We start from the raw sequence: 24631 nt of genomic DNA, 5'->3' as shown, positions 1-24631 counted from the left end.
CAAAAACAGACCATTCTGACCAAAAGCCTACGTTTAGTCTTTATTGAATTTGGATTAGAATGACCCAAATTTAAAAATTAATCTTAAAATGCAGTATGGAAATGAAACTCTTGCTTGAAAATAAGTTGGACACCTAAGATGCTCTGTTGTGCCCTCGAGGCAGAAAACATGCATGCGTTGCTAACGTCACCGGATTTATACACTGATCAAGCAAGGGCAGAATAGACATTCTTGTGTTTGTATGGAGCCTTTTCCAACCCAGGGCGCCTCAAAGCATTTTGCAGCCAACTAAGTACCTCTGAAATGTAGCCCCTGTTGTAGTGTAAGGTACGGTAGCATTCATTAATATATTTGCTCAAAAGCAACTAAGCAATGACCAGATTTTTTCGTTTGGTAATGTTGCTTGATGAATGAATATTGGCCAGGACACAGTGCTAATACAGCACCATAGTGAATCCCATAGCATGTGAACTAGTTTGATAGGTATAAAGGATCAAGTTGGTAATTATTGTAGCTTTTAGTTATAACCTCCTGCTAATACAATTTGTGTTTTTCTAAGGGTTATTTTTTATACTCCTTGCAAAGATCAAGTGGAACAGCAGACTGAAGGTGACAGGATCTGAAAGGTTGCAAACACTATTTTCTGTGAAGGCTCTACTCTTTGCAGCTTCCAACAACTTGTTAGTTTTTACATTGAGTAAAACACTTATGAACACTTCAGGTTGATAACTTACCCCGCATGTTCCCAGACATTCGCATTTTAACCATAACTCATGAAGATGAGAATTTTGCAGTGGCGAAGATATTTCTCTCAAAGGTATGTCAAGCCTGTACATGCTCTTTGCTTAAAATTGCTTCCAAAGTCATTTTGGATAATGCTGATAATGTGCTACGTTTCCAGAATGCTCTGCTTTGATTCCCAACACTCTTTCAATTTATTAGTATATTGGAAGTGGATTCATTTGTCTTTCATGTGACATACTCCTTTTAATAGGAAAGAGTCAGTCTCACTTTGCCTCCTGAGTGCGAAGATTGGAAGTGCAAATTCCAGCCCAGAGGTTTTGCTTTGCATTATTGGAGGGTGGCACTGTTGCCTCACAACTCCAAGGACCTGGGTTCGATTCCCGACTTGGGCCACTGTGAGTGGAGTTTGCACATTCTGTGTTTACATAGGTTTCTTCTGGGCACTCCAGTTTCCTCCCACAGTCCGAATTATGCATGCATTAAGTTTATTGGACGTGCCAAATTAACCCTTAGTGTCCCAGGATGTGATAGTTTAGAGGGATTAGCAGGGTAACTAAATGGGGATAGGGCCTGGGTGGGCTTGTTGTTGGTGCAGACTCTGGGCTGAATGGTCTCCTGCACTGTAAGGTTTCTGCAATTTTAAATAAAGGTGTAGTCTTTCAGTTAAATCTTAAACTGAGGCTCCATCTGTTCATCTTGGGAAGATGTAAAAGATTAGAAGACATAAAATGGCAGTACTTTCCAGCAGAGCAAAGGAGTTTATCCCGGTGTCTCGGACAATATTTATTTACCCTTGGACCAACACAGACTATCCGATCATTTCTCATTGCTATTTGGGGGACCAAGCTATGCGTGAGTTTCCTGCTGTACTTCACAACAGAAGTATTTCTTTGGCTGTTTGGTGCTTTGGGGTGTCGTGAGGCCATGAAAATATGTGCTTTTCATTTGCTGAGGAAGAAAATGGCCTGTCAAGCATGTCCATGCCCTTTAAAGTTGCTTCCACCAGTCATTTTGGATTGAAGAGGAAGAAACTTTTTAAAGTTATGGTTTAAATTGCCAGATTTAGTAGGGTGCAAAAACCAAAGTGAAGGGAGAGATGGTTAACAAGATAATTGGAATGGAACCAATTAAAATGTATTCAGAAGTTCTTATTTTACAAGTCTTAAGTTTGATATATGAACAATTTAACTCCTGATTTGTTTTCTTTTTCTTATTTTGTGTTGAAAATATGCAGTATCAGTCATTCATGGGGCTTTGGAGTTGACCATAAAGAGGTATTCTTTTTCTGGTGACACTTGATATTAACCCTGGATTCTTGGGCATTACCACAGTAACATTTGCTAATAAAAAGCCCTGTCTGACCCTGCCTGTTGTTGCTTTTTATTGCAGACTTTCTTGTAACAGAGAGGTGAAATGATGGAGCTGGAGGAGAACGCGGTACAGAGCAGCAGTGACGCTGCTCCCTCAGGACAGGAGGAACCTTCAGAGAGTGGCATGGCAGTGGAGACATCGGAGGCTGTATCTGCAGACAGCAGTGACACAGTAACCACTCTTGGCATGGCATCTGAGGCCGACAATGGCTCAGGTGTTGACTCTGGTGTGGGCCAGAGCTCAGAACAATCTATGGTATGGAAATAAGGAACTATAGGCTGACAATCCAGCAACACAATATAATTAAAAAATGTAGTTGCATGCTTTGCATACCACTATCCATTAGATGAATTAGAAATACAAGAATGCAAGAAATAGGAGCAGGAATATACATTATAGCCCTTCAAGCCTATTCTGCAGTACAGTACAATCATGGCTGATCTTGAGTTTCATCTCCATTTTCCCAGCTGTTCCCCATATCCCTCCATGGTAGCCTGGCAAAATGTTAAATTGTCCAAATGCATGAATCAGCATCTCTCAAAGTGAACTTAGTGGATGGACTCTCAGTAAATTCTCCTGATGGAGCTCGATGCATTCTTTTGATGTTGAGGCAAATTAACCACCACGTATTCACAATTACTGCCTGGTTTACCGTTCTCTAAAGTTCCCATAAAGAAACAATTTACAGTCGCATTGCTATATTTCACAGTAATGTATTCCTTTTTTCCTTCCTCAAAATAGAAATTCTAGGTCCAAGCAATTTGTTTAATTTACAGGGTAATTGAGGAATGCTAATTCATTATACTAAGGTAAATGATGTGAAGAGCATAACCATGCCTATAATTTTAGTGAATCATGTAACTAACGATTTAATAACTGGTCTTGTTTGTAAAATAAGTTTTACTCGCTTTACAGATTGAGGCATGATTGGATTGTCACTTCCATTCATATTATTATATTCATTCATTTGGTTTTCCATTTTCAGTTGAATTTGCATCTGTATAGTTTCATTATATAATGAATTTAGTGTTTGAAAAAAAATTGTAACGTGATCTACAGCAGGGAAATCTGACAAAGGAGGGCTCTGAACCAAAGTAACTGCTAATTGGATAAGTAAGGTAAGTTTTCATGGGTTTGGAAACCTCTTCGAGGAGAAGCAAAGTCGTTTTAGGCAACGAGTTTCAAGGCTGAACTCCAGAGGATGATGGATAAGCAGGATTTTGTGCAGGATAAAAGATCAGCATTGAAATAATCAGATCTAGAGGTGACAAAGGAAATGTCAAAGATTTCAGGTACAGAAAGGCTAAGGCAGTGACAAAGGATGTCATGACTTTGTGACAGGGAAGACACTGAATCATAATCTCAATCTATGATTAAATAGAATGACAAGATTGCAAACTGTCTGGCTCAACTCAGTGACAGCAAGGAAGAGGAATAGATAGTAAAGTTTTTAATGGCATGGGTTGAAGACTTCAGTTTTCTCATATTTAACTGGAGAGATTACCCCATTCCAGATTGGATTTCAAGCAAATGGTCTGACTACTTTAAATTGTACTGCCAGTTGAAATTAGAAGATCAGGTGGCACAGTGGTTAGCACAGCTGTCTCTCAGCACCAGAACCCCGGGTTCGATTCCCGGCTTGGGTCACTGTCTGTGTAGAGCTTGCATGTCCTCCCTGTTCCTGCATGGGTTTCCTCCCACACTCCAAAGGTGTGCAAGATAGGTGAATTAGCCATGCTAAATTGCCTCTTAGTGTCAGGGTAGGTAAATGCATGGGAATAGGGCCTGGGTGGGATTGTGGTTGGTGCAGACTGAATGGGCTGAATGACCTCCTTCTGCACTGTAAGATTCTATGATTCTAAGGTGCACATCAATGTTGCTGCCATTTTGTAGATGCAAATTAGCAATACCTGCTTTAAATTTTAAAATGTTAGTTGTGTTTGGATATTTTTGTTCTCCTGGGCAAAGCTGTCTTAGGAGAACATGTGCAGTTGGAAACAGGTTTGTGTCTGTTGGAATGATGATGTGTTGGGTTAAGTGGACATTTTTGTACCCTTCAAACATGTTGTGAACCGGCGGGGGGGGTGGAATGGCAGGGTTTGGTCTCCTTTAAACATGTTGCTAACCTGAGGTGGGGGGGGATGGTTGTGGAATTCTACAATCAACTTTACAATGGAAAATGACCCCATCTAGGATTCTGAACTATCTTTGATTAAATTGAACCCAAAAAACTGTTGAAATCCTTCATAATAAATACATTTTCTTTTGCTATGAAATTCCAGGAAGTGCTTCCAGAAACAAGTTCCAGCACTGATGTTATAACCATCACACACCTTCCAGACTCTTCCTCAATTGCTCAGTCCACTCTTGTGTCCAGTGTCTCCACAGTTACACAGTCTGTCATGGTGTCTGAATCTGCTCAAGTATTGGTTCATTCCAGTGTGGCACCAGATGGTACCATGATTGTATCAGACTCGACTGCTTCTACATCATCTGATCTTGGATCAGCTATTGATAAAATTATAGAATCTACAATTGGACCCGACATTTTGCAAAGTGAGTTCCTTGGAATGTTCCTAATGGCAGACCATACCTGCTGATTTATTCATCACAACAGGAAAGCACATATTGATCAGTAGCAGGGCTTTGATGTAATTAAATGGAGCTACCTGATATTGTCGATTGGTTAATTAATTTTCTTTCATGTAAAGAAAGTAAGTAATAAAATGTTCCATTAAAAACAAAGATAATTTATGTATTGGGTGTGATACCCTTCATCAGAGTTCAAAGATTGTACCGAAGGCACTAATTTATGTTTCCTGACTTTTTAATTTTTGTATCTGATTTTTTTCATATTTTAAAATAAATAAGTCACTTGTTCTTGGTTGTGATAAGTTGGTGCTTCCCCCCAGGTTGTATCGCTGTAACGAGTGCAGGTGATGAAGGAGCTGAAGTCACTCAGTACCTTGTACTGCCATACCCCGATGATGGTAAGAATATAACTTTGCTGGACTTTTCTTTCAGAGGTGCAGCAGTTTCCTACAAACATCATCTGTATTTTTTTTTTGCTGGGTGGTAATTTTAAAATTTATTTCAGTACGTTGCACATAACTTTAAATTCTTAATTTTACTTCTGTGCAGATTGTTGCAAGCCTACAAATCACGAAGTAACTGCTTGATTTGTTATAAACCGTTGGAGATTTTCTGTTATGGTTTGCAACGTTATTTTAAATATTGACATTGCTCCTCGCAGTCCATTTCCTCCAATGTATGTGGGTGGTTTGTAAGATACGCTTTTGAAAAAGTAATCCGATCACTTGTTCCAGGCGATTTTATGATTTCTATAGTATTTAGTACCCAGCCATCTCTCACTTTGACCCTCTAATATATTTTTTAGGTGGTCATATTGATTCCCAAATGTCCAACTCACAAATGTCCAGCTCCCAACTTTCCAACATGTCAGGTGATGGATTGGGAGAAGGACCAACATCCACTTGTGCAGACCATCTTGAGCAGCATGACCTATCTAACCTGGAGGACATGATGGAGGTAGTAGTGGTTCAGCAGTTCAAATGTAAGATGTGTCCATATAAAAGCATCTCGAAGGACAATCTGATCAATCACATGAAGGATCGACATCTCAACATTGGTAATTCTCAATCCAGTGCTCGTTACTCACATGTGTTACACCATATTAATTTGCTGTGTCTGTAGCTATAGAAACATCTTGTTATTTTCACACAACTTTTATACTTCTAAATTAGTGCTTTTCTCAACTTTTTCCCTTCCCTGTAATGTTCACTGACCTGTGCTAATGCCAGGCACACTACTATGAAATCCCGTAACTTCCAGGGTTATGCCAAAGCGTTGGGAAATATTAAGCTGATGCAGACACGATGGACAGACTGGCCTCCTTTAGAGCCATAAAAGTTTCTGCATTTTAATTTTCTCACTATCTGGAAAGGAGAACTGTAGGAAGAGGATGGAGTAGTGGCAATATTTGACTTGCTGCTTTGGAAAGCCATCATGGAAACAATATCTCGAATGACTTCCTGTGCTGTAGCCATTCTATGTTTCTATTAAATCAGAACAGCTTGTCAATGATCTTGTGTGTTAGATACTAAACAAAGATCGAGCTGCTGCTGGACACAAATCAGAGTGTCAACAGGTGGTTCTCGACTTACTGAGCATAAATTGACGCCCTTGTTGGTTTTTGGATTTCAGTTTGAGATTTCAAACAGCTCTTGACTCCAATCTGATTCCAATCTACTGACCAACACTTGCAACAGTGTCTGAGAGATGTCTGGCCCACCTCCCCCTCACTTGCAGTCCTGCATGATCCTGCTACACCATGTGCCTGTCAGGTTGTGAAAAGTCAGCAGAGTTGGGAATCCTTACTGTTCTGTATCTGTTGAGAATTGAGGCTATTCTAGCACTTCTAGAGAGACAACTTGAACTTGTGTTTATGTGGTGCCTTTAGCATAATATAAGCATTCCAAGGCAATTCACAGGAGCATCGCTACGTTTGGTACTGACTCACATAGTGATATTAGGACAATGTGACCAAAAACTTGGTCAAAGGGTAAATTTTAAGAAGTTGCTCAAGGGAGATGCAGGAAAGTTTAAAGGGGAAATTCCAGAGTTTAGGGCCTAAGCAGAAATACCAATGGTAGAGCAATGAAAATTGGGATGTGCAAGAAACCAAAACTGAAATCTTTGAAGGTTGTAGGGCTGGAGGAGGTCAGCAATGGGAAATGGTGAGGCTGTGAAGGGATTTGAACAAAAGTTTTTAAACTTATGAGTTAAGATGATGTCCAACTGGAAGCTGATGTAAGTCAGCAAACACAGGCCCAATGGTTAGATGGGACTTTGTTTATATAAAGAGCTTTGGAGCTGCTAGGTTTTGTGGATGGTGTGAGGCCAGAACAGTCAACCCTACAGGTATCGCAAGTATTGATGAGGGATTCAATAACTGGCGAATTGAGGCAGAAGTGTAGATGGGTGATATTACGGAGGTGGATGTAGATAGTTTTGATGATGAAGATGATCTGGGACTGGAAGCTCAGCCCTGGGTCAAATAACAAAGAGGTAGATTCCAATCTAGTTCAGCCTCAGATGGTGGGCAAGGAGGGCGGATGGAAGTTCATGGCTAAGGAATGACCATTTGAGCTGTGGTCTTTGGACATCCATTTAGTTTACTAAAAGAAATTTTATGCTCAACCAACACTGGATGTCATTTGAAAGTAACAGCGACTCAGTCAAAATTATTTCACTGAAGCTAGCAATAATTGGTTTTGATTTTATTCCCTGTCTGCAGTCAGTAACTTCTCTCAATAAAGCTGGAATTGGATGCTTGGCATGCAAGTACGTGCCTGGTCCACCACTCTGTTCCATACATTGGAGTATCATGGGGAATGGCCTTTGACTTGATGTAAAAATAGTTATTCTGCAATAAATAAACCCTTTGTCATGGGACATTGTTACAACAAGGAAATAGAAAATGCCTAAGAACTATAAATAATTTGTAAAATAACTTTGTGCATTCCTTTTATTTTGGATTTTTTAATCTTACTTCATAGTTTTCACACAATTAAAACTTTACCTGAACTTGCATACCATTTCCTAGGTGGTTTCCTATCTAAAAAGAGAGGGAGAGGACGGCCGAGGAAGCAGAATGTGTCACCAAGACCAGAGGAAAATAAGACTGAGGAGCAAGAGCAAGAAGAGGAGGAGGACGACATTGTGGATGCTGGAGCCATTGATGACCGAGAGGGTAATGTGCCTTCAAAACAATTTGGGGATAGGCCTTTCATTAAGCATGCTTGTTTCAGGGAAAAGACCAGGAAATGTAATGAAGGTCAGCTGCCAATATGACTAGACAAAATCTGCCAGGACACAGCAAAAGGGGTTGGCATCTGTTGGCATGTCTCCATATGTTGGCATCCTGACACAATTGAAGCAAACATTACTAATCTGTTTGCAGGGTTGACTGCAATGTGATTCCATTGTTATGATTCAGTGGATTACTGATGTCTTTAATCCCTCTAGATTGAAATTCCATTTAGATTCTTTTAGTTTCACAATAGGTTTTAGTCTGTTGCATTTGATTTTATGCTCACTGAGGTCATTTGGGAAATAAAATGCCTCTTTTAGCACCATTTCAGCATACAGATGATTGCAGGTCAAAAATGGCACTACCTATTTGCAAGGTAATGATCGTTTTGCCCATGCATTAGTCTGAGTACAATACTTCCTCCAGTCTTTTTAGGTATAAGAATACTAATGATCTTGGCTAGGATTCTCCCAAAAAAGTTCTCAACCTGCAGGAAAATGCCACTCTTTTCAGTACATTACCAGAGTGTCCCAGATTGATTCCCTTTGAAAAGTAGGGAGGGGGGACCCAAGAGGCCGGCAACATGGTGCTAAGTGGGCCACTGTACATGTGCCAACCTGTCTGCACAGAGATCGGCATGCACAGTGATTTCCCACCCCCTACTCTGCCACGACCATTACTGCCCCCACAACCCCCTTTGCTGGCCTCCCGGACCTCCCTAGGGGCTGATTATGTCAGAAAACGTGACCTCGGAGACACGTGGAGGCTTGTCACCCAGTGGGAATCCCATGAACTGGTCGCTGCTGATGTCTCCTGGACCACTGCACTACTTGAGCAGCACAGCGGGCTGGGAGAATTTCCTCCGTTGTATCAGCCCCTTCATTCTACTGGGACCAGGAGCAGTAAATGTGAGCCTTAATATCAGTCAGTTTTGGTGAAATGAGTAGAATGGTTGCAGTTACGTTGATTTAAATAGGGTACCTTGTAAACTCCCACTTGGAATCAAGAGGCAGCATGTACTTAAGAAGTGGTGTGGTATGTGGAAGAGAGTGATTTGATTTGTTTGAGTTTCTGCCACTATGAAATTAGTACACCATTGATCTGAACTTAAAAAACTAGCGTGACTGGGTCCCATGACAGAGGTCAGATTGAGATCATTTTTGGAGACTGATCTAGCTTCTGGGGTGGTGTAACCTAGTCATGTGACATTCATCAAGAGTGAAGTCCTGAAAATGTCCAAAAGCAAAATACTGCAGATGCTGAAAATGCTGTAACTAATTAGCAGGTCTGGCGGTAACTGTTGAGAGAGAAACATTTAACACTTCAGGGCTGTAACCTTTCAACATTGAAACAGGGGAAAAAAAATGAGAAATGGCGCAAATTTGGAATGCTATTCTGTTTCTCTCCCATAGATGCTGCCAGGCCTGAAAAGTGTATTTTGAATGAATAGCAAATTTTGTATTTGTATGATCCGTTGTTGATAAAACAAAACTGACACTACTAGTTTTACAAAAATCTGATAAATTGCTGAGTCCTCCTGGGTAGTTTCCATTCTAGAAAATAATCTATCTTCTTCTAGCTGACAGTGATTATAACCCAGCAGAGGATGAGACACGTGGAAGGCAGCCAAACTATAATCGTAATGTCACAACTTCGACCAGTGATCGACCTCGGAGGCGCCCTGGAAGACCTCGTAAGATTTTGCGGACAGAAGGAATGTCTGGGATTAATGGTAAAATGCCTTTCCTGAAATGGCTTCTAATCAGAGCATTGTTTAACTTATTTGTGTTTGATAATATCCTTCTGCACAAACAAATAAATCATGATGTGGATATGCTGGCATTGGACTGGGGTAAACACAGTAAAAAGTCTGACAACACCAGGTTTAAGTCGCGAAGGGACAAACCCCGAAAGCTTGTGAGTTTACTATCAAATAAAGCGGTTGGACTTAAACCTGGTGTTGTCAGACTTTCTACTGTGCAAACAAATAAGAACAGTGAAAGATGGTGCAGGTGTTTTGTTTGAAATTTCAGCCTTGTCTAGCCACAGATGTAGCTTTCCAGCATCAGGAACCTTTTTGCATTTGCTTTTAATAATTTCAAAGTACTGTGCCTGTTCTTGTCACATGAAGTCTTCCCCTACAATTTATATAACTGAGCAGCTTAAAAAAAAGAAAGACTTTGAGTAAATGGCATCTAGATCTCGCCTGTTTCTTTTTCTAAGATTGGAGTTAAACATACTCCCTAACCAGAGATTATATTTGTACCTTTGTTGCATCTGATATACTTTTCAGTAATATAGTTAATATTTTTTCTTTTTCAGTTTTTTCCACTTTTCCTGAAATTGTACACTTTTGATAAGTTATAGCTCAAAGGTTGTCTACTTTTCCTAAGTAGTTTCTAACTTTTCCTTCAGGTTGAATCATAACTGTCTTCTAACAGGGCATTTGACAGTAGGAGGCATCATAGTCGACCCTTATGGGCTATACTTAGGGTACACGTCTTTGATCCGTACTGTTGTTTTTTTTGTTGTTTTTGAAATTTTTTTTTGTCGTAGCCAAGACCCTTTTAGTCAACATAGACTGAGAATTGAACTTGGGTTCTTCTTGGTCTGCAGACTTGGTTCCATAGCAAGGAATGTATTTACTTTTGGGTACTAATGCTGGTGGTGATTAATTTTACAGCAGTTTTTTAAAATTCAGAAATTGCATAAATAATAAAAGGAGAGTTGACTTTTGTTTCTTAAGAATAAATGTTTTTGAGGATGATGCATATTTTGATTTGAACTTGGAATGCACAATGATGGAAATAGAATTGTACACATCAGGATAGCTTTGCTTCCACATAGCACTGAGGTCACACAGCATGAGAAACTAACTATGGGGCATTATTCCTCTCAACCTCCTCACAACCTTAGATATGGCCTATTACTCTACTCTACTCTACCCTGCTTCAGCTCCTTCACTCTATATCAGAACCTTTCACGGTTCTAATGACTGTCTCAACATGGACAGAATATTTTCTGCAAATGGCATTTCCACCCATCCTTAACCACTTTCCACCTTTGCCTAATTGTCATTTGGTGGGATTACCTGTAAACATGTAGCCAACTTCCTGTATGCATCCTGATAACATATCTGTTTACTCCATTATAGTCGTGTATATCTAGACTCAGTGTTGTAGCCTGTATCAATATAATGCCTTTGGCATAAGCAAAAAAAACTCAAGTGCTAAATGGGAAAGTAATCAAACAGCTAAACTGTGCTAAAGAAGAAGATCTTAAGAAAAATACTTGGCCTTGGTCAGAGATAAATTACAAGGAACTTGTCATAGGAACAGTTGGGAGAGCTATGGAGAGGGAATTCTCCATCTTTGGGCTTGGATGGCATAGTAAATTAAGTTGGGGGTACGTAAGACCAGAGTTGGAGAAGTGTAGAGTTTTCAAGAGGGCTGGAGAAGTTAAGAAATTACTGGATGTGTGGTGGATGGGGTTCATGAGGTGCATGAATAGGATGTGAAGAGGTGAATGGCAGAATTTCTTTCAACGGAGGGCAGAAGATGAGAAACAGGCAAGCAGCAGATTAGTCCAGTGTACTGAGATGGTAGTGAAGTAAAGCTTTGTCCTCAGCAAGTCTGTAGAAAAAGGCGTGTCTTTGGATAATGTTACAGGGCAGCATATCAATGGGAAATAGACATGAGGCCATAGAGAGATTCTTGGAGGTCAAATAGATTGTGGAAATAGGAAACAAAAATTTCTTTGGCAATGGATTGGGTAGGTGAGAGGGGATCCCATTCAGCTGGACACTGGAGTAGAGGAGGGAGTGGTCACCTGTTACAAAGACTGGCGACAGGTCATCACATAGCTCATCTTTGTCACCATCACTAAGGGTGTTGGTTTTGATTTTGACTTAAGTCCATTTCAGTAGTGTAGTGGAGATGAAAATGTGTAGAAGGGTTCAGACAGAGTTTGGAAAAGATGAGCATGAATCTGGGAAGTGATAACATGTTCAGTAACTTTGGACAGGAAAGTCAGATTGAAATGGAATGCTAGTTTACAAAGACTTCAAGCATAAGTGATTCAGAAATTTCACCAATTTGACATGGGCGAGATTAAAACTAACCTGATTAGCACCTGACATTAAAGATTTCACACTTCAGTCTACTTCTCCATTCCGTATTTCAATTGCTCATCGAAAACTCAGTGGTCCACAGGCCTTGATGTTTTGTTTGGCCCTGACTGTACTTCAAGCTCTATCTAATCTGTTACAATACTTGACTTTTTAACTTCCATTTTCTAACTGGCTTCCATTCCTGTCACGTCTCAGCATTACTATCTGCTGCTAAAACCTGAATCTACAACTTTAAGATGCCCCAGGTGAACTATTAAGAATCTGCATTGGTATAGCACTTTTCACAACATTACAGCATCACTGTTATAATGTAAGAGAACATGGTAGCCAATTTACAAACAACAATGAAATAAATGACTAATTAAACTGTTGATTAAGGGGTAAGTATTGGCCAGGATACCATAAGGATCCTCGTGCTTTTGTTTTGTACACTACAACTGGTATAATCAGTTTGTTCAATCATTGAATGAAAATGTGTTGCGGTATCCTCCCTGCAATATTCTACACAGCTAAATTTGAATGATGCTTGATGCCTTAGTACTATGCTGTCAGCAACGATAATGTGCTGAAGTCTGAGCGTTGGCTCTCACCCACTCGGTGCTCTTCTACGTTGGTCTTCTGAACTCCTTGCACAAACTCCGACCCATCTAGAACTCTGCTTCCAGTGTTTAATTCGGCATTAAATTCCACATGTCTGTTCTCCCCCACTCGTGCTTATAGACCTCAACTGACTGGCAATATCTGGATTAAAAAAATCCTCATCCTTGTTTCAATACCCTTATGTAAACACATCTAGCAATATATTCCAGTGTTTTTAACTCTTCACACTGCACTTTCCTTTTCCTAGCTGCTCTTAGTGACAGAGCCTTCAGCCATTATACCCTGCATTCTGAAGTTCCTAATCCCTTCCTCCTTGTGACATCTCTTCCTAAAATCAGAAGACCAATATTGCCAATGCTGGAAATCCAAACACGATGCTGGAAAACCCTCCGCAGGTCTGGCTGTATCTGTAGAGAGATTTGCACATTGTTTACATTTCGGATCTATGACTTTGAAAAGTCATCTACAGGAAATGTTGACTTTGTTTCCCTCACCACAGAGGGTTTTCAGTATTTTCTCCTCAAAATTTACCAGTTAATTATGTTTTATGTTTTAAGTTTTAAGCCCAGCTCTTATAGTCTGTTAGCTGACCTCCCATTGTCTTGTATTGATAAAGGGGCAGAGGTTGAGGCACTTGTCACCTCTCAGTCCAACCCAATGGATCTCCAGAGCTCTGAAGCAGCCAGTTCAACTGCACAGGAGAATGGCGATATATCAGCAGGTAATGAGATGGTGGCAGAGTCTGGGATCAGCCAGTCCGATTCTGAGAACAAAGATCCATCATCAAACATCAATGAGATATCTTACAAGCATTCAAGAAGGCGTGGTCGTCCTCCCAAGCGGTTTGGCAGGAGGAAGTACAGAGGGTACTTGGGGCGCAGGTAAACTGATTGATGCCTTAAGTCATTAGCCCAGTGTTTAAAGATCTTATTACAAGTATGCATATTTAACTGCATTCTATCAATATGTCACATTTGTTGAAGCCCTTTGAATTGAAAGTCTGAAATATAGAACATGGCTTTTAATGCTGGCTTAATGATCACAGTATTTGCTGTTTTCATTTGGTATGAATTTGAATGTCGCTAGATAATACTGGCTAACTGGACCCCATATTTCTGTACGTATTATATCTAGCAAGCTCATAAAGACCCTTCCACCAAAAGTACAACTTTCAGAAAATTGTTAAATCCGCAGATGAGCCCTGGAACTTGCAGGTGACTCGGTGTCATACCATATAGGCCTAGGATATCTAAGATAACTGCATCATATTGGGGAGGGCCAGTTCTGTAACCAAACAGTTGGACAACTTAAGGGTTTTTTTAATGTAATTTCACAATTTTGTCTGATCTGAAGATCGTGACTGGAGATGCCTTTCAGCTGACTCTCAATTCTCTGACAGCACTCCCACATTTGCCTTCATTGTGAACAGAGCAGGCTTCCAGAAATCAAAATGGGTAAAACAACTTGGACATGGGCTCGTACCACCCTGTATCCATCATCGAAGGGTTCCTCAACACAGCTACCATCTGATGATATTGAAAGCTGGTATTTTTGAGTGAGGAACTTAGAAAGCAGAATTCCTTCCTCTACTTCCCTTCTTTGAAATAGGGACTCAAAATATATTCAGTTCCCCATCTAAAATTCCTGTAAAGTATGGGAGTGTAATATTTTTAAATGATAATCTTTCCAGATTGATAGAAATGGGTGAATATTTGTAGAACTTCTAAAGTCTGACTGAAAACTTTCTGTATTAAAAGGTACAATTACTACAGATCCAGCAAGCCGCTAATGAGGCCCCACCACTGTCGGATCTGTGGCTCTCGTTTCCTGACGCAAGAAGACTTGAGGTTTCACATCGACTCGCATGAGGGGAATGATCCAGAACGCTTTAAGTGCCTTCAGTGCAGCTATCGTTGCAAGCGGTGGTCATCGCTGAAGGTCAGTGATACCCCTGAAATGTAAACCTGCGATATCTCAACTTCTGTTGCATTAAAGAAATTGACAGTTAGGTCTCAAGAATGCAATTTAACATTAACATGGCCCATGTTATCTCTCTTGGCACCCCTACACCCCTGAAAATCTTCCCAATTATGTCATTTAAATCTTTTGGTGCACTGTTTTTATTGAAACGTTCATGATGTAACTCAATTTTTCATCTTATCATTTTGGCAGCCATGACTCAGCTGTCAAAAAGAGATGCTTGCTGTGTGTACTGTACACTACTCTTATACATTGCACCGTTGTCAGTTCCATCTTAAAGAATTGTTGGACAGCATGATGTGTGGGTCTAAAACTGCATTGGAAAATGGTTGGATAATGTTGCCACTGAGAAATGTAATTTGGTGACTTTACATATTCTACACATCTCTCTTGACTCTTCTAAATTACTAACAACACAGGCGATAAAATTATTTCACTGCTGGACTGCGCATTAGTAAGTTAGAAAGGAGCATAAAATACATGTTTTTTTAGTGCACTATTTAATTTTAATATTCTCACTTCTCATCTAACAGGAGCATATGTTTAATCATGTGGGAACAAAACCATACAAATGTGAAGAATGTGATTATACAAGTGTGTACAAGAAGGATGTCCTCAGGCACTCCTCTATTCACACTAAAGAGAGGTAAGCAAAACCACAAACTTAGACCCCAGTGTCAGAATAGGAACATAGAAAAACTACAGCACAATACAGACCCTTCAGCCCACAAAGTTGTGCAGAACATGTCTCTACCTTAGAAATTACTGGGCTTACCTATAACCCTCTATCTTACTAAGTTCCATGTAGTTATCTAAAAGTCTCTTAAAAGACCCTATCGAATCCACCTCCTCCACCGTTGGCCATTCCACGTACCCATCACTGAGTGAAAAACTTACCCCTGACATCTCCTCTGTACCTACTCCCCAGCACCTTAAACCTGTGATCCCTTGTGGCAACCATTTCAGCCCTGGGAAAAAGCCTCTGACTAGCCACTTGACCAGTACCTTTCAACATCTTATAGACCTCCATCAGGTCACCCCTCATCCTTCCTCTCTCCAAGGAGAAAAGGCTGAGCTCACTCAACCTATCCTCATACGGCATGCTCTCCAACTCAGGCAACATCCTTGTAAATCTCCTTTGCAACCTTTCAATGGCTTCCACATCCTTCCTGTAATGAGGTGACCAGAACTGAGCACAGCACTCCAAGTGGGGTCTGACCAGGGTCCTATATAGCTGTAACATTATCCCTTGACTCCTAAACGCAATTCCTTGATTGATGAAGGCTAGTACACCATACACCACCTTAACCCCAGCTTCAACGTGTGCAGCTGCTTTGAGCGTCCTATGAACTGGGACCCCAAGATCTTTCTGATCTTCCACACTGCCAAGAGTCCTACCATTAATATATTCTGCCATCCTATTTGACCTGCCAAAAATGTTTTGAGAGTTGAAGTTTTCCCATTGTGATCTTCAACCTTAAACTTAATTAAAAGAACTGTGCAAATCAAAAATATTTGGAGATATTACCACTAAGTGTGGAAGTTAAATTGAATTTATTTCTGACATTTTGCCAGCTCAGTTTGATTGTAGGTTATAAACAATACTGAAAAAGCCAATGAAATTAGTATATCACTGATATAATACAGACATGATGCAAAGGATTGTGATGTAAGGGATTTGAAAGCCAAGCACACCCTTTTTTTTTTTGGCTTTTATTGTTTTTCTCTATCTCAAACTCTGTCCTCTACCACCTCATCTCTCCTGATTATTTTTGCTCTCCATTGTAACCACTGACACTGTTTTGATGGTTTGAAAAGATTGTTTAAATTGCTGGATAGTGGAGTGATTTGCATTTGTAGTTATCTATTTGTTGTGTACCTTTTTTTTTAAATCTCCATATATTTAACTATGACATTCCTTTTGTTGGCTTGAAGAGTGATTAAAAGGCCACAAGTTGTTTTACATCGAATTTGATTTTAATATTTTTTTAAAAAACTCTGCTCTTGACCAACCTTTTCTTTTATCTCCTCACCCTCAGTCATGATTCTCATAGACACGTGAGAGGAAATATTGATTACCGAAGTAATAAAATTCTCTGGGCGTGATCTTAGCAGCCATTCATACCACCACCTGCTACAGCGAAGTTGGAGAATTTGGCACCCATCCAAATCTCAATTCACTGCAGTGGGTGGGAAAATCATGTTAGTGTGAAAGACTAACATTCTGGCCACTCTCTATGAACATGTCTGCAAATATCTGCTACTGGCTGCATTAAGATTCTGGACCTTTTGTAGTAGAGCATACTGATTACATACTACGAAACATAGTATTCCTCACAAATGGGTCTTATGTATAACCAATTTGCTAGCTATGGCCAAGCATTTGAATCTAAGAAATCCTTTTATGATAACACAAATGCTTAAACTCCCCTTTCTCGGAATATTTCATTAAATGCGACTTCTTCTTTTTCCTGCCCCCAGAAAGAAGAAAGCTGACTTGGTGAGTCCTTATTAAATCTGGGCAAGACATGGATAGAACATAGCAGTAATTGAATGCATAGAAGTAAATGAGTGAATAAATGGGTTTTTGTTTTTTTTCCCATTCTATCATGAGTATTGGAACTGTGGTGTTGTTGCCCTTCAAATCCAAATGGGGCGTAGCAGTGCATTTGATTGTGGCTTCAGCTCAGATGTTTGTTTTGCTGACCATGCAAGTTAATTATAAATGCAACAATTGAAGCAAAAACAATATAGAAGTATGGATTTCTGATTTGGATCTTAAATCACCATATAAAATGTACAACACAGATACAAGCCTTTCAGCCCAGTGAATCCATGCCAATGTGTATGCTGCTCAAAGCCTACTCCCACACCACTTCTAACCTTATTACAATATCCTTCTATTCCTTTCTTGCTACGTATTTATCTAGTTACTCCTTAAATACATCAGTATTATTTGCCTCACCTACCCCGTGTAGGTGCAGGTTCCACATTCTCTGGGTTAAACAGTTTCCCCTGAATTGCCATGACCTGAATCTTCTGAGGAGTGGCAGTCATTGTTAGGTTGCTGCTGCGCACCTATTTTTGCCCACCATTGGTATTGCTCTGCATTTCTAGCCAAGTCTGACTTCTTCAGAAATGCCCAGTGTAGCTTCCATCCAAGAGCGCTAAGATTGGATATACCCCTTTCTTTTTAATGGTCCTGGCTTTTGTAAGATGAGGTTAAATGTCCAGTGTGAATTCTAATGTGTAGGGTGCATGAGGAAAGTGAGTGGGTCAGAGAGGTAGTGAGTGATTGAGGGTTAGTGTGGTTGAATGGTAGATGGGGGGGGGTGTCAGAGAGGGTGGGGGATCAGAGGGCAGTGGGCAGGGGTTGGTGGGGGCAGTTGTACAGTTACCTAGAGGATAGACTTGGATTTTTGTGTCTTAATATTTTCTCGGTAACTGGGTAAGTATGTTGGAACTGCCCAAAGTCTACAAATCTAACTCAGTTGGAGACTTTTCCCAAAGGTCCCAGAGAGCTGGGGAAATACCCATCGGAAGTTAATTGGAAGTCAGTGCGTCAAGACATCAGCAGAGCCTCCAATGCACGTTTAGGGTTTCTGATCCGGAGACTGGAAGACCTGGACCAATGTCTTCCCTATCAAACCTTTGTCACGTTCCTGAACAATCAGCTTGAAAGCTGGATGACAAATGGTATCCCAGAGGAAAGATAATGAGAAGCTGAAACTTCAGGCTGTTGGAAGGGGTATAGTAAGACAGTGATTGTATTACTTGACTAATAATCCAAAGGCTTACATGGACTGTATCAACCATGATATTTTAAGAATTTGAATTGAGTTTTAAAATGTCTAGGAATCAAAAGCTGATGAGAGTAAAAAGTGATGTTGAAACTATTAGAATACCATTAAAATATCAAATTGGTTCAATAATGTCCTTTGGGGAAAGAAACTTGCCTTACCCAGTCTGGCCTGTATGCAATTCCAGTCCTCAATCTACACCAAAATGATTGACTCTTAACTGTACTTTGAAGTAGCTTTGCAAGGTACTTGGTTGTATTAAATCACTATAAAGGATGCTTCGCAGATTACAGTGATTCGAGAAGAAGATCAAACCACCGTACGTATTCACTCAAAAAAAAATTGAAGACTAGAATTACAATTTTTTTTTGCAAAGCGAGTGTGTACTTGGAGTTGTATAACACTAGCGTGAAATACTACAGTTTTGTGAAAAGTGTGAACAGTTTCAGGCGATGAATTAAAAAATTGCATAGGAGCTGCACTTCAACATATTAGCTTTTGTTTATGGCTCATATAGTAGATAGTACTAACTTTTTGTGAACTTCTATAACCTGGAGAGGATAAAGAATATAGTTTATTATGGCTAGCTCATCCCCGTGATTCCCTTAACATTCAAAATTCTTATTGATCTTGGTGTTGAACTTACTCCCCAATTTGACCATCTACAACCTTGTTGATGGATAATTCCAAAGATTCACAACCATCTGACTGAAGACCTTTCTCCTCGCCTCATCCTAAATGACCAGCTTCTTATCCTATAACTAAGATACCTAGTTCTAAACTGTTCAGGCAGGGGAAAAATCCTTTCAGTAATTGCCTTGTCAAGCCCTCAAAGAATGTCCTGTGTTTTGATGAGAGGTTCCCATTCCCCTAAACTTTAGAATATGGACCCATTCTACTCGATCTTAATATAACAACCCTCTCATCCCAGGAATCTATCTCATGTACCTCGCATTGATGTCCCTCTAAGTCAAGTATATTTTTCTTTATGTCAAGAGACCAAATCTGTATACCATACTGCAAGTGTGGTTTCATGAAAGCCCTATAAATTTGCTGTATAGCTTTCTTGCCCCTGTGTTTGTACTGTTTGTTTTCCTAATTGCTCACACCTGTAAACTCGTGACTCATGTTCAAGGACATCTGAATCCCCCTGAACACAACATTTCAGTGTGTTATCTGCTCTTCTATTCACACTTCCCCACGTTATGCTCCAGCTGCCACCTTCTTGCCCATTCAGTTAACCTGTCTGCATCTTTCTCGTAGCTTACTTTCCCCATGGATTTGGCTCATCGGCAGAGTTGTATACCTCACACTCGGAACCCGCAACTGAGTCATTGATACAGATTGTAAATAGTACATTATCAGAATTTATAAGCAGACTAACTGAAGGTCAAGATGTCATTGACTTCTTGTTACTGAACTCAATAGTTTTAATAAAAGAGAATTTATAGTTTCATCTATTCTTTAACTTGTTCACTTTCTTGACTTGATTTAAAAACAATGGGCGGTGATCCCATGAAATCTAATTCTGTACTGGAAGTCACTGTTCTTCCTGGTGTTTACATAGAGGCATAGAATTTGGCCTGTAATGGTTTGCAGCAGGTACCTTAAAAGCTGTAGGTCTCTGTACCCAAGAGCCCAAAATAATAGGATATCCATTTGCTCGTGCTTTTGATCATGTGTCCTAATTTTTTCTGTGGCTTGGTGTCTTTTTTTAACATACATAAGAACATAAGAAATAGGAGCAGGAGTAGGCCATCTGGCCCTTCGAGCCTGCCCCGCCATTCAATAAGATCATGGCTGATCTGTCGTGGCTCAGTTCCACTTTCCCGCCCTCTCCCCATAACCCTTAATCCCCTCTCTTATCAAAAACCCATCAACCCGCTTCTTAAAAATATTTAGCGAGGCAGCCTCCACCACTTCAACGGGCAGAGAATTCCAGAGATTCACCACCCTTTGAGTGAAGAAGTTCCTCCTCAACTCCGTTCTGAACTGCCCCCCCTTTATCTTGAGGCTGTGCCCCCTAGTCCTACTGTCTTTTTTGAGCGGGAAGAGTCTTTCCACCTCTATCCTATCCATCCCATTCATCATCTTATACGTCTCAATGAGATCTCCCCTCATTCTTCTAAACTCTAACGAGTACAAGCCTAGTTTATTCAGCCTCTCCTCATAGCTCAACCCCCTCAACTCCGGTATCAGCCTAGTAAACCTCCTCTGCACTCCCTCCAAGGCCAAAATATCCTTGCGCAGGTGCGGCGCCCAAAACTGCACACAGTACTCCAGCTGCGGCCTCACCAATGCCCTATACAGCTGCAGCAAGACCTCCCTACTTTTATATTCAATCCCCCTCGCTATGAAGGCCAGCATCCCATTCGCCTTCCTGACCACCTGCTGCACCTGCAGGCTGGGTTTTTGCGACTCATGCACAAGGACCCCGAGGTCCCTCTGCACCGTCGCCTGCTGCAGTTTTTCGCCACGTAAGTAATAGTCCTTCCTACCATTCTTCCTACCAAAGTGGACCACCTCACACTTGCCAACATTAAATTCCATTTGCCATTTCCTGGCCCATTCACCCAGCCTATCTAGATCCTTCTGCAGACTCTCCACACCCTCCGCACAATTTGCCTTTCCCCCAATCTTGGTGTCATCAGCAAATTTCGACACCCTACACTCGGTTCCCTCCTCCAGATCATCCCTGTGAAGTGACTTGGAACATTGCACTGCATTTCAGTTTTGTATTATATGATGCACACAAACACTTCATCCTTTTGTCAAAGGGAGTAAGTGTGAATTGTTTTTATATATTTCTCTCAACTGTGCTATGGTGCTGTGATGGAAGTGTCCTCTGAGCATCCTGTAATTTTGAAAAATACATTTTGCACCAACACTTCCTTGTTTACCACTCAGTCATCCTACTGTGAGAGAGTGCAGGAGGAAATCATTTCCATCCTCTTCAGAAGAAGAGTAGAGTATTGCAGTGGAAAAGCGCAGTCATTCAAAAATCTTATCGATCTTGGTGTTGAATATACTCCCAGTATAAGCATCTGCAGTCTTGTTGATGGAAAACTCCAAAGATTCACAACCACTTGAGTGAAGATATTTGTCTTTGCCTCATCCTAAACAGCCAGCTTCTTATCCTAAGACTGATGCCTTGTTCTAGGCTGCTCAGCCAGGGGAAATATTGGCTTTTTTGCCATTGAATCAGCTTGTCTAATTGTTGTCTTCTGCTTCCTTCCTGTACAATTTAATATTTCTGGGTTTTGTATTTGCAGCAAGTTCTGCATTCTTTCAAGTAAATATGTTATCTTGAAATTTGTTTTTGTTAGCATCTTAGATTTGTGATTTGTTAGCATGTCACCAATCAGTGACAACAATCTTTCAATATCTATGTTCTTTGGGTTGGAAGGCCTTTGAAGTCACCCCTCAACCTTGGGGGAAATAATAACTTCAAGTCTTTCTTCTTCTCTGTATCCCACTTCAAACTTGTTAACATTCTGATGAGTATTTGCTGCAAATTTTCTTTGCTCTATATTCTATCTAACGTGAAGATGCCAAAAACTGTATACATTACTCCAACTCTCATTATCTCTTTGCTTTTATGGGATGTGGGCATTGCTGGCTAAGTCACCATTTATTGCCCATCCCTAACTGCCCTCCATTTCAGAGAGTAGGGCTCACATGGGTCTGGAGTAACATGTAGACCAGACTAGGTAAGGGTGGCATATTTCCTTCCCTAAATTTGTAAACCAGATGGATGATTGATTTTTAATTCCTGATTTCTTTAATTCAAATTTTACAATCTACCGTGGTAAGATTTGAATCCACGTCCCCAAATCTTGTCCTGGGTCTCTGAATTACTAGTCCCATGACAATTCCATCATGCCATTACCTGCCCCAATATTTATAATCCCTTCTCTCCCTTTTATATTCAGTGCTTCAAAATGCAAAACCCATGTCATTTTATGGCCTCTGTTCTCTGTTTACTTTTATCTGTGGGTCAGTGCATCAAGATCCCTCAGCTCCTGTACACAGTCTTTTGCAAGTTAAGATGTACTAACTTGCCCTATTCTTCTGCAATGTATTATTTCATATTTTTCAATTTCCAAAAATCTGCCCATCCTGCAAATTATCTCTGCTTTTTCAGTGCACACTTTACCATGCCCTCAATTTAATATCAGTAGATTTGTGCTGACTTGTGGCTGACCTCGAGACATTAGTCAAGCTTGGGTTGAACATTGTCTGCAGGTAGCCAATGTTCTTTAGTGTATGCAGATCTAAGTAAAAAGAGAGGGTCATTTGGGTGCCATACTGGATTTATAACTTTAGTCCCTTCATCCTTGGCATTGGATCAAATTTAGCAAAACTGCTGGTTTGGCATTCTCAACTCTCTTCAAATAAACATGAGCCCATAGCATAAATCAGTTCTCAAATCTGCACAAGTGAGCACAATAATCGTAATGATGGGTGGACTAGGAAAAGGAAATCACACGTATTGGTGCAGTGCAGTTGGTCTTTGAATGTCTATGTATCAGGTGCATTGTATAAAGGGACACTGAATGCAGACACTTCATGAAAATAAAAGCGTTCAAGTTGCCAGAACTGGCATGCCTAACTTCAGCTTAGAATATCATCTGGTACAAGGTCCTCAATTTATTGGCTCCAGCCTGTTATGAAGCAGTAATGTGACACAGATGATTCTTATCTGGAGTTGCTCTGTTCACACTTTTTGGGGAGGGCTGATGTATATGGGGTTGAGCTAAAAAGAATATATTTGACCATTCTTTTCTGTAACCTTACTTAAAAGATGAAAAAATATGTTTCTAAGGTGTTTACCATTGTGATTCAAGGCTCAACACATTCTGTGGAGTTAGAAGAAACTCCTAAGTAGCTGTTTCAGCGTTATATTACCAGAACGGCATGTAGCTGATTAGTAGATGGGGGAATGACTGAAGACCAGTGGAACATAGCAGCCTCATAAATAGTTAATTGCACAAGCTTGTACAAAGTAGTGAACAGTGTGAAAAGATAAATTTAGAAATCTGAGTAATGAATAAGGTTCAAAATAGTGAAGAAAAACAAGAAAACCCAGGAATATCATTTTTAATTGCATGTTTCCATTGGCTGGGTGGGGGATTCTGTATGATCTTATTGGTCAGTTGAACTAAATGGAATTGAATGGCCTTTCTCATTTGCATAGCAGAGCTGCTTATATTCCATTTTTATTTCAGAGAGAGCAGTTATTCCTGCTGTCTACAGGTGAAATCTGGAAACTGCAGTATGTTCCTGGGAAATGTTCCTCTTTTCTACATTATCCTCAGGCTCACTGAGTAATCAACTTTTTTATTTTTAAGGACAAAATTCCTGCAGAGTAACTTATTCACTATTGTTGTTGTACACTCACTTGAGGCAGTTAAAGCAGTTTTAGAAGATTTAACAAAAATGAGAACATTCTGAAAATGCTCAGCAGATCAGTTAGCATTTGTAAAGAGGAAAGACTAGTTATTCTTTATTAGAACAGATTGTGCCTGAAAGACTAATCTGCCTCTAATCATTTACAGATGCTGACTAACTTGATGTATATTTCCAACATTTTGTTATAGATTTCAAGGCTTTTTGTAATTAAGGTAGTAAAATTTGTTATAGCCTTTCTCATTTTTTTTTTCTTAGCTCTGATTAATTCTTACCTTGCTTTGTTAACTTGCAGGTGCCCAAGGTGAATTCCTATCCTTGCCCGGTGTGCTATCGTGTCTATCCCATGCAGAAAAGGCTAACGCAGCACTTAAAAACACACAGCGCTGAAAAGCCTCATATGTGTGATAAGGTTGGAGCATTTTTTTTTATTCCTATGTTTCCTATAAATGCAGACCTCTAACTTTCTCCCAAATATGGCACCTGAATTGTTATACCACCTGGACAAAAAACTGTTCTGATATGTTATTTCTTTGACATGATCACACAGCATTTGGTTTTATCATTGACTTTTCACCATGCTGCTAGCTGTATAAAGATCCATTTTATCACAGGGACAGGAGTAGGCTGCTCAGCTCCTTGGGCCTGTTCTGCCATTTGGTGAGATTATGGCTGATCTGAATCTAATATCCATCTACCTGCTTTGGTTCTGTAACCCTGAATATATTTTCCTAACAATAATCACCTGGTCGCTCCTTTGCGATT

General features: G+C 40.2%; 1 protein-coding gene across 1 annotated transcript in view; it reads left to right on the top strand.

Moving 5' to 3' along the window:
- Positions 1–24631, top strand: part of LOC145354095 (zinc finger protein 335-like) — a 114311-nt gene that overhangs the window by 31385 nt on the left and 58295 nt on the right. The window contains exons 15-26 of the mRNA XM_080205225.1: positions 722–817; positions 2149–2370; positions 4398–4671; positions 5028–5105; positions 5513–5764; positions 7742–7888; positions 9528–9680; positions 13294–13558; positions 14435–14615; positions 15191–15303; positions 17139–17157; positions 24162–24278. Coding sequence (XP_080061351.1) covers positions 722–817; positions 2149–2370; positions 4398–4671; positions 5028–5105; positions 5513–5764; positions 7742–7888; positions 9528–9680; positions 13294–13558; positions 14435–14615; positions 15191–15303; positions 17139–17157; positions 24162–24278 — 1917 coding nt within the window. The remainder of the gene's footprint in view (positions 1–721; positions 818–2148; positions 2371–4397; positions 4672–5027; positions 5106–5512; positions 5765–7741; positions 7889–9527; positions 9681–13293; positions 13559–14434; positions 14616–15190; positions 15304–17138; positions 17158–24161; positions 24279–24631) is intronic.

The sequence above is a fragment of the Carcharhinus amblyrhynchos genome, chromosome 16, assembly GCF_965287045.1.
Source record: "Carcharhinus amblyrhynchos chromosome 16, sCarAmb.v2.hapA, whole genome shotgun sequence".
In the NCBI taxonomy this organism is placed as follows: Eukaryota; Metazoa; Chordata; class Chondrichthyes; order Carcharhiniformes; family Carcharhinidae; genus Carcharhinus; species Carcharhinus amblyrhynchos.
This window is presented reverse-complemented; position numbering and strand designations above follow the sequence as displayed.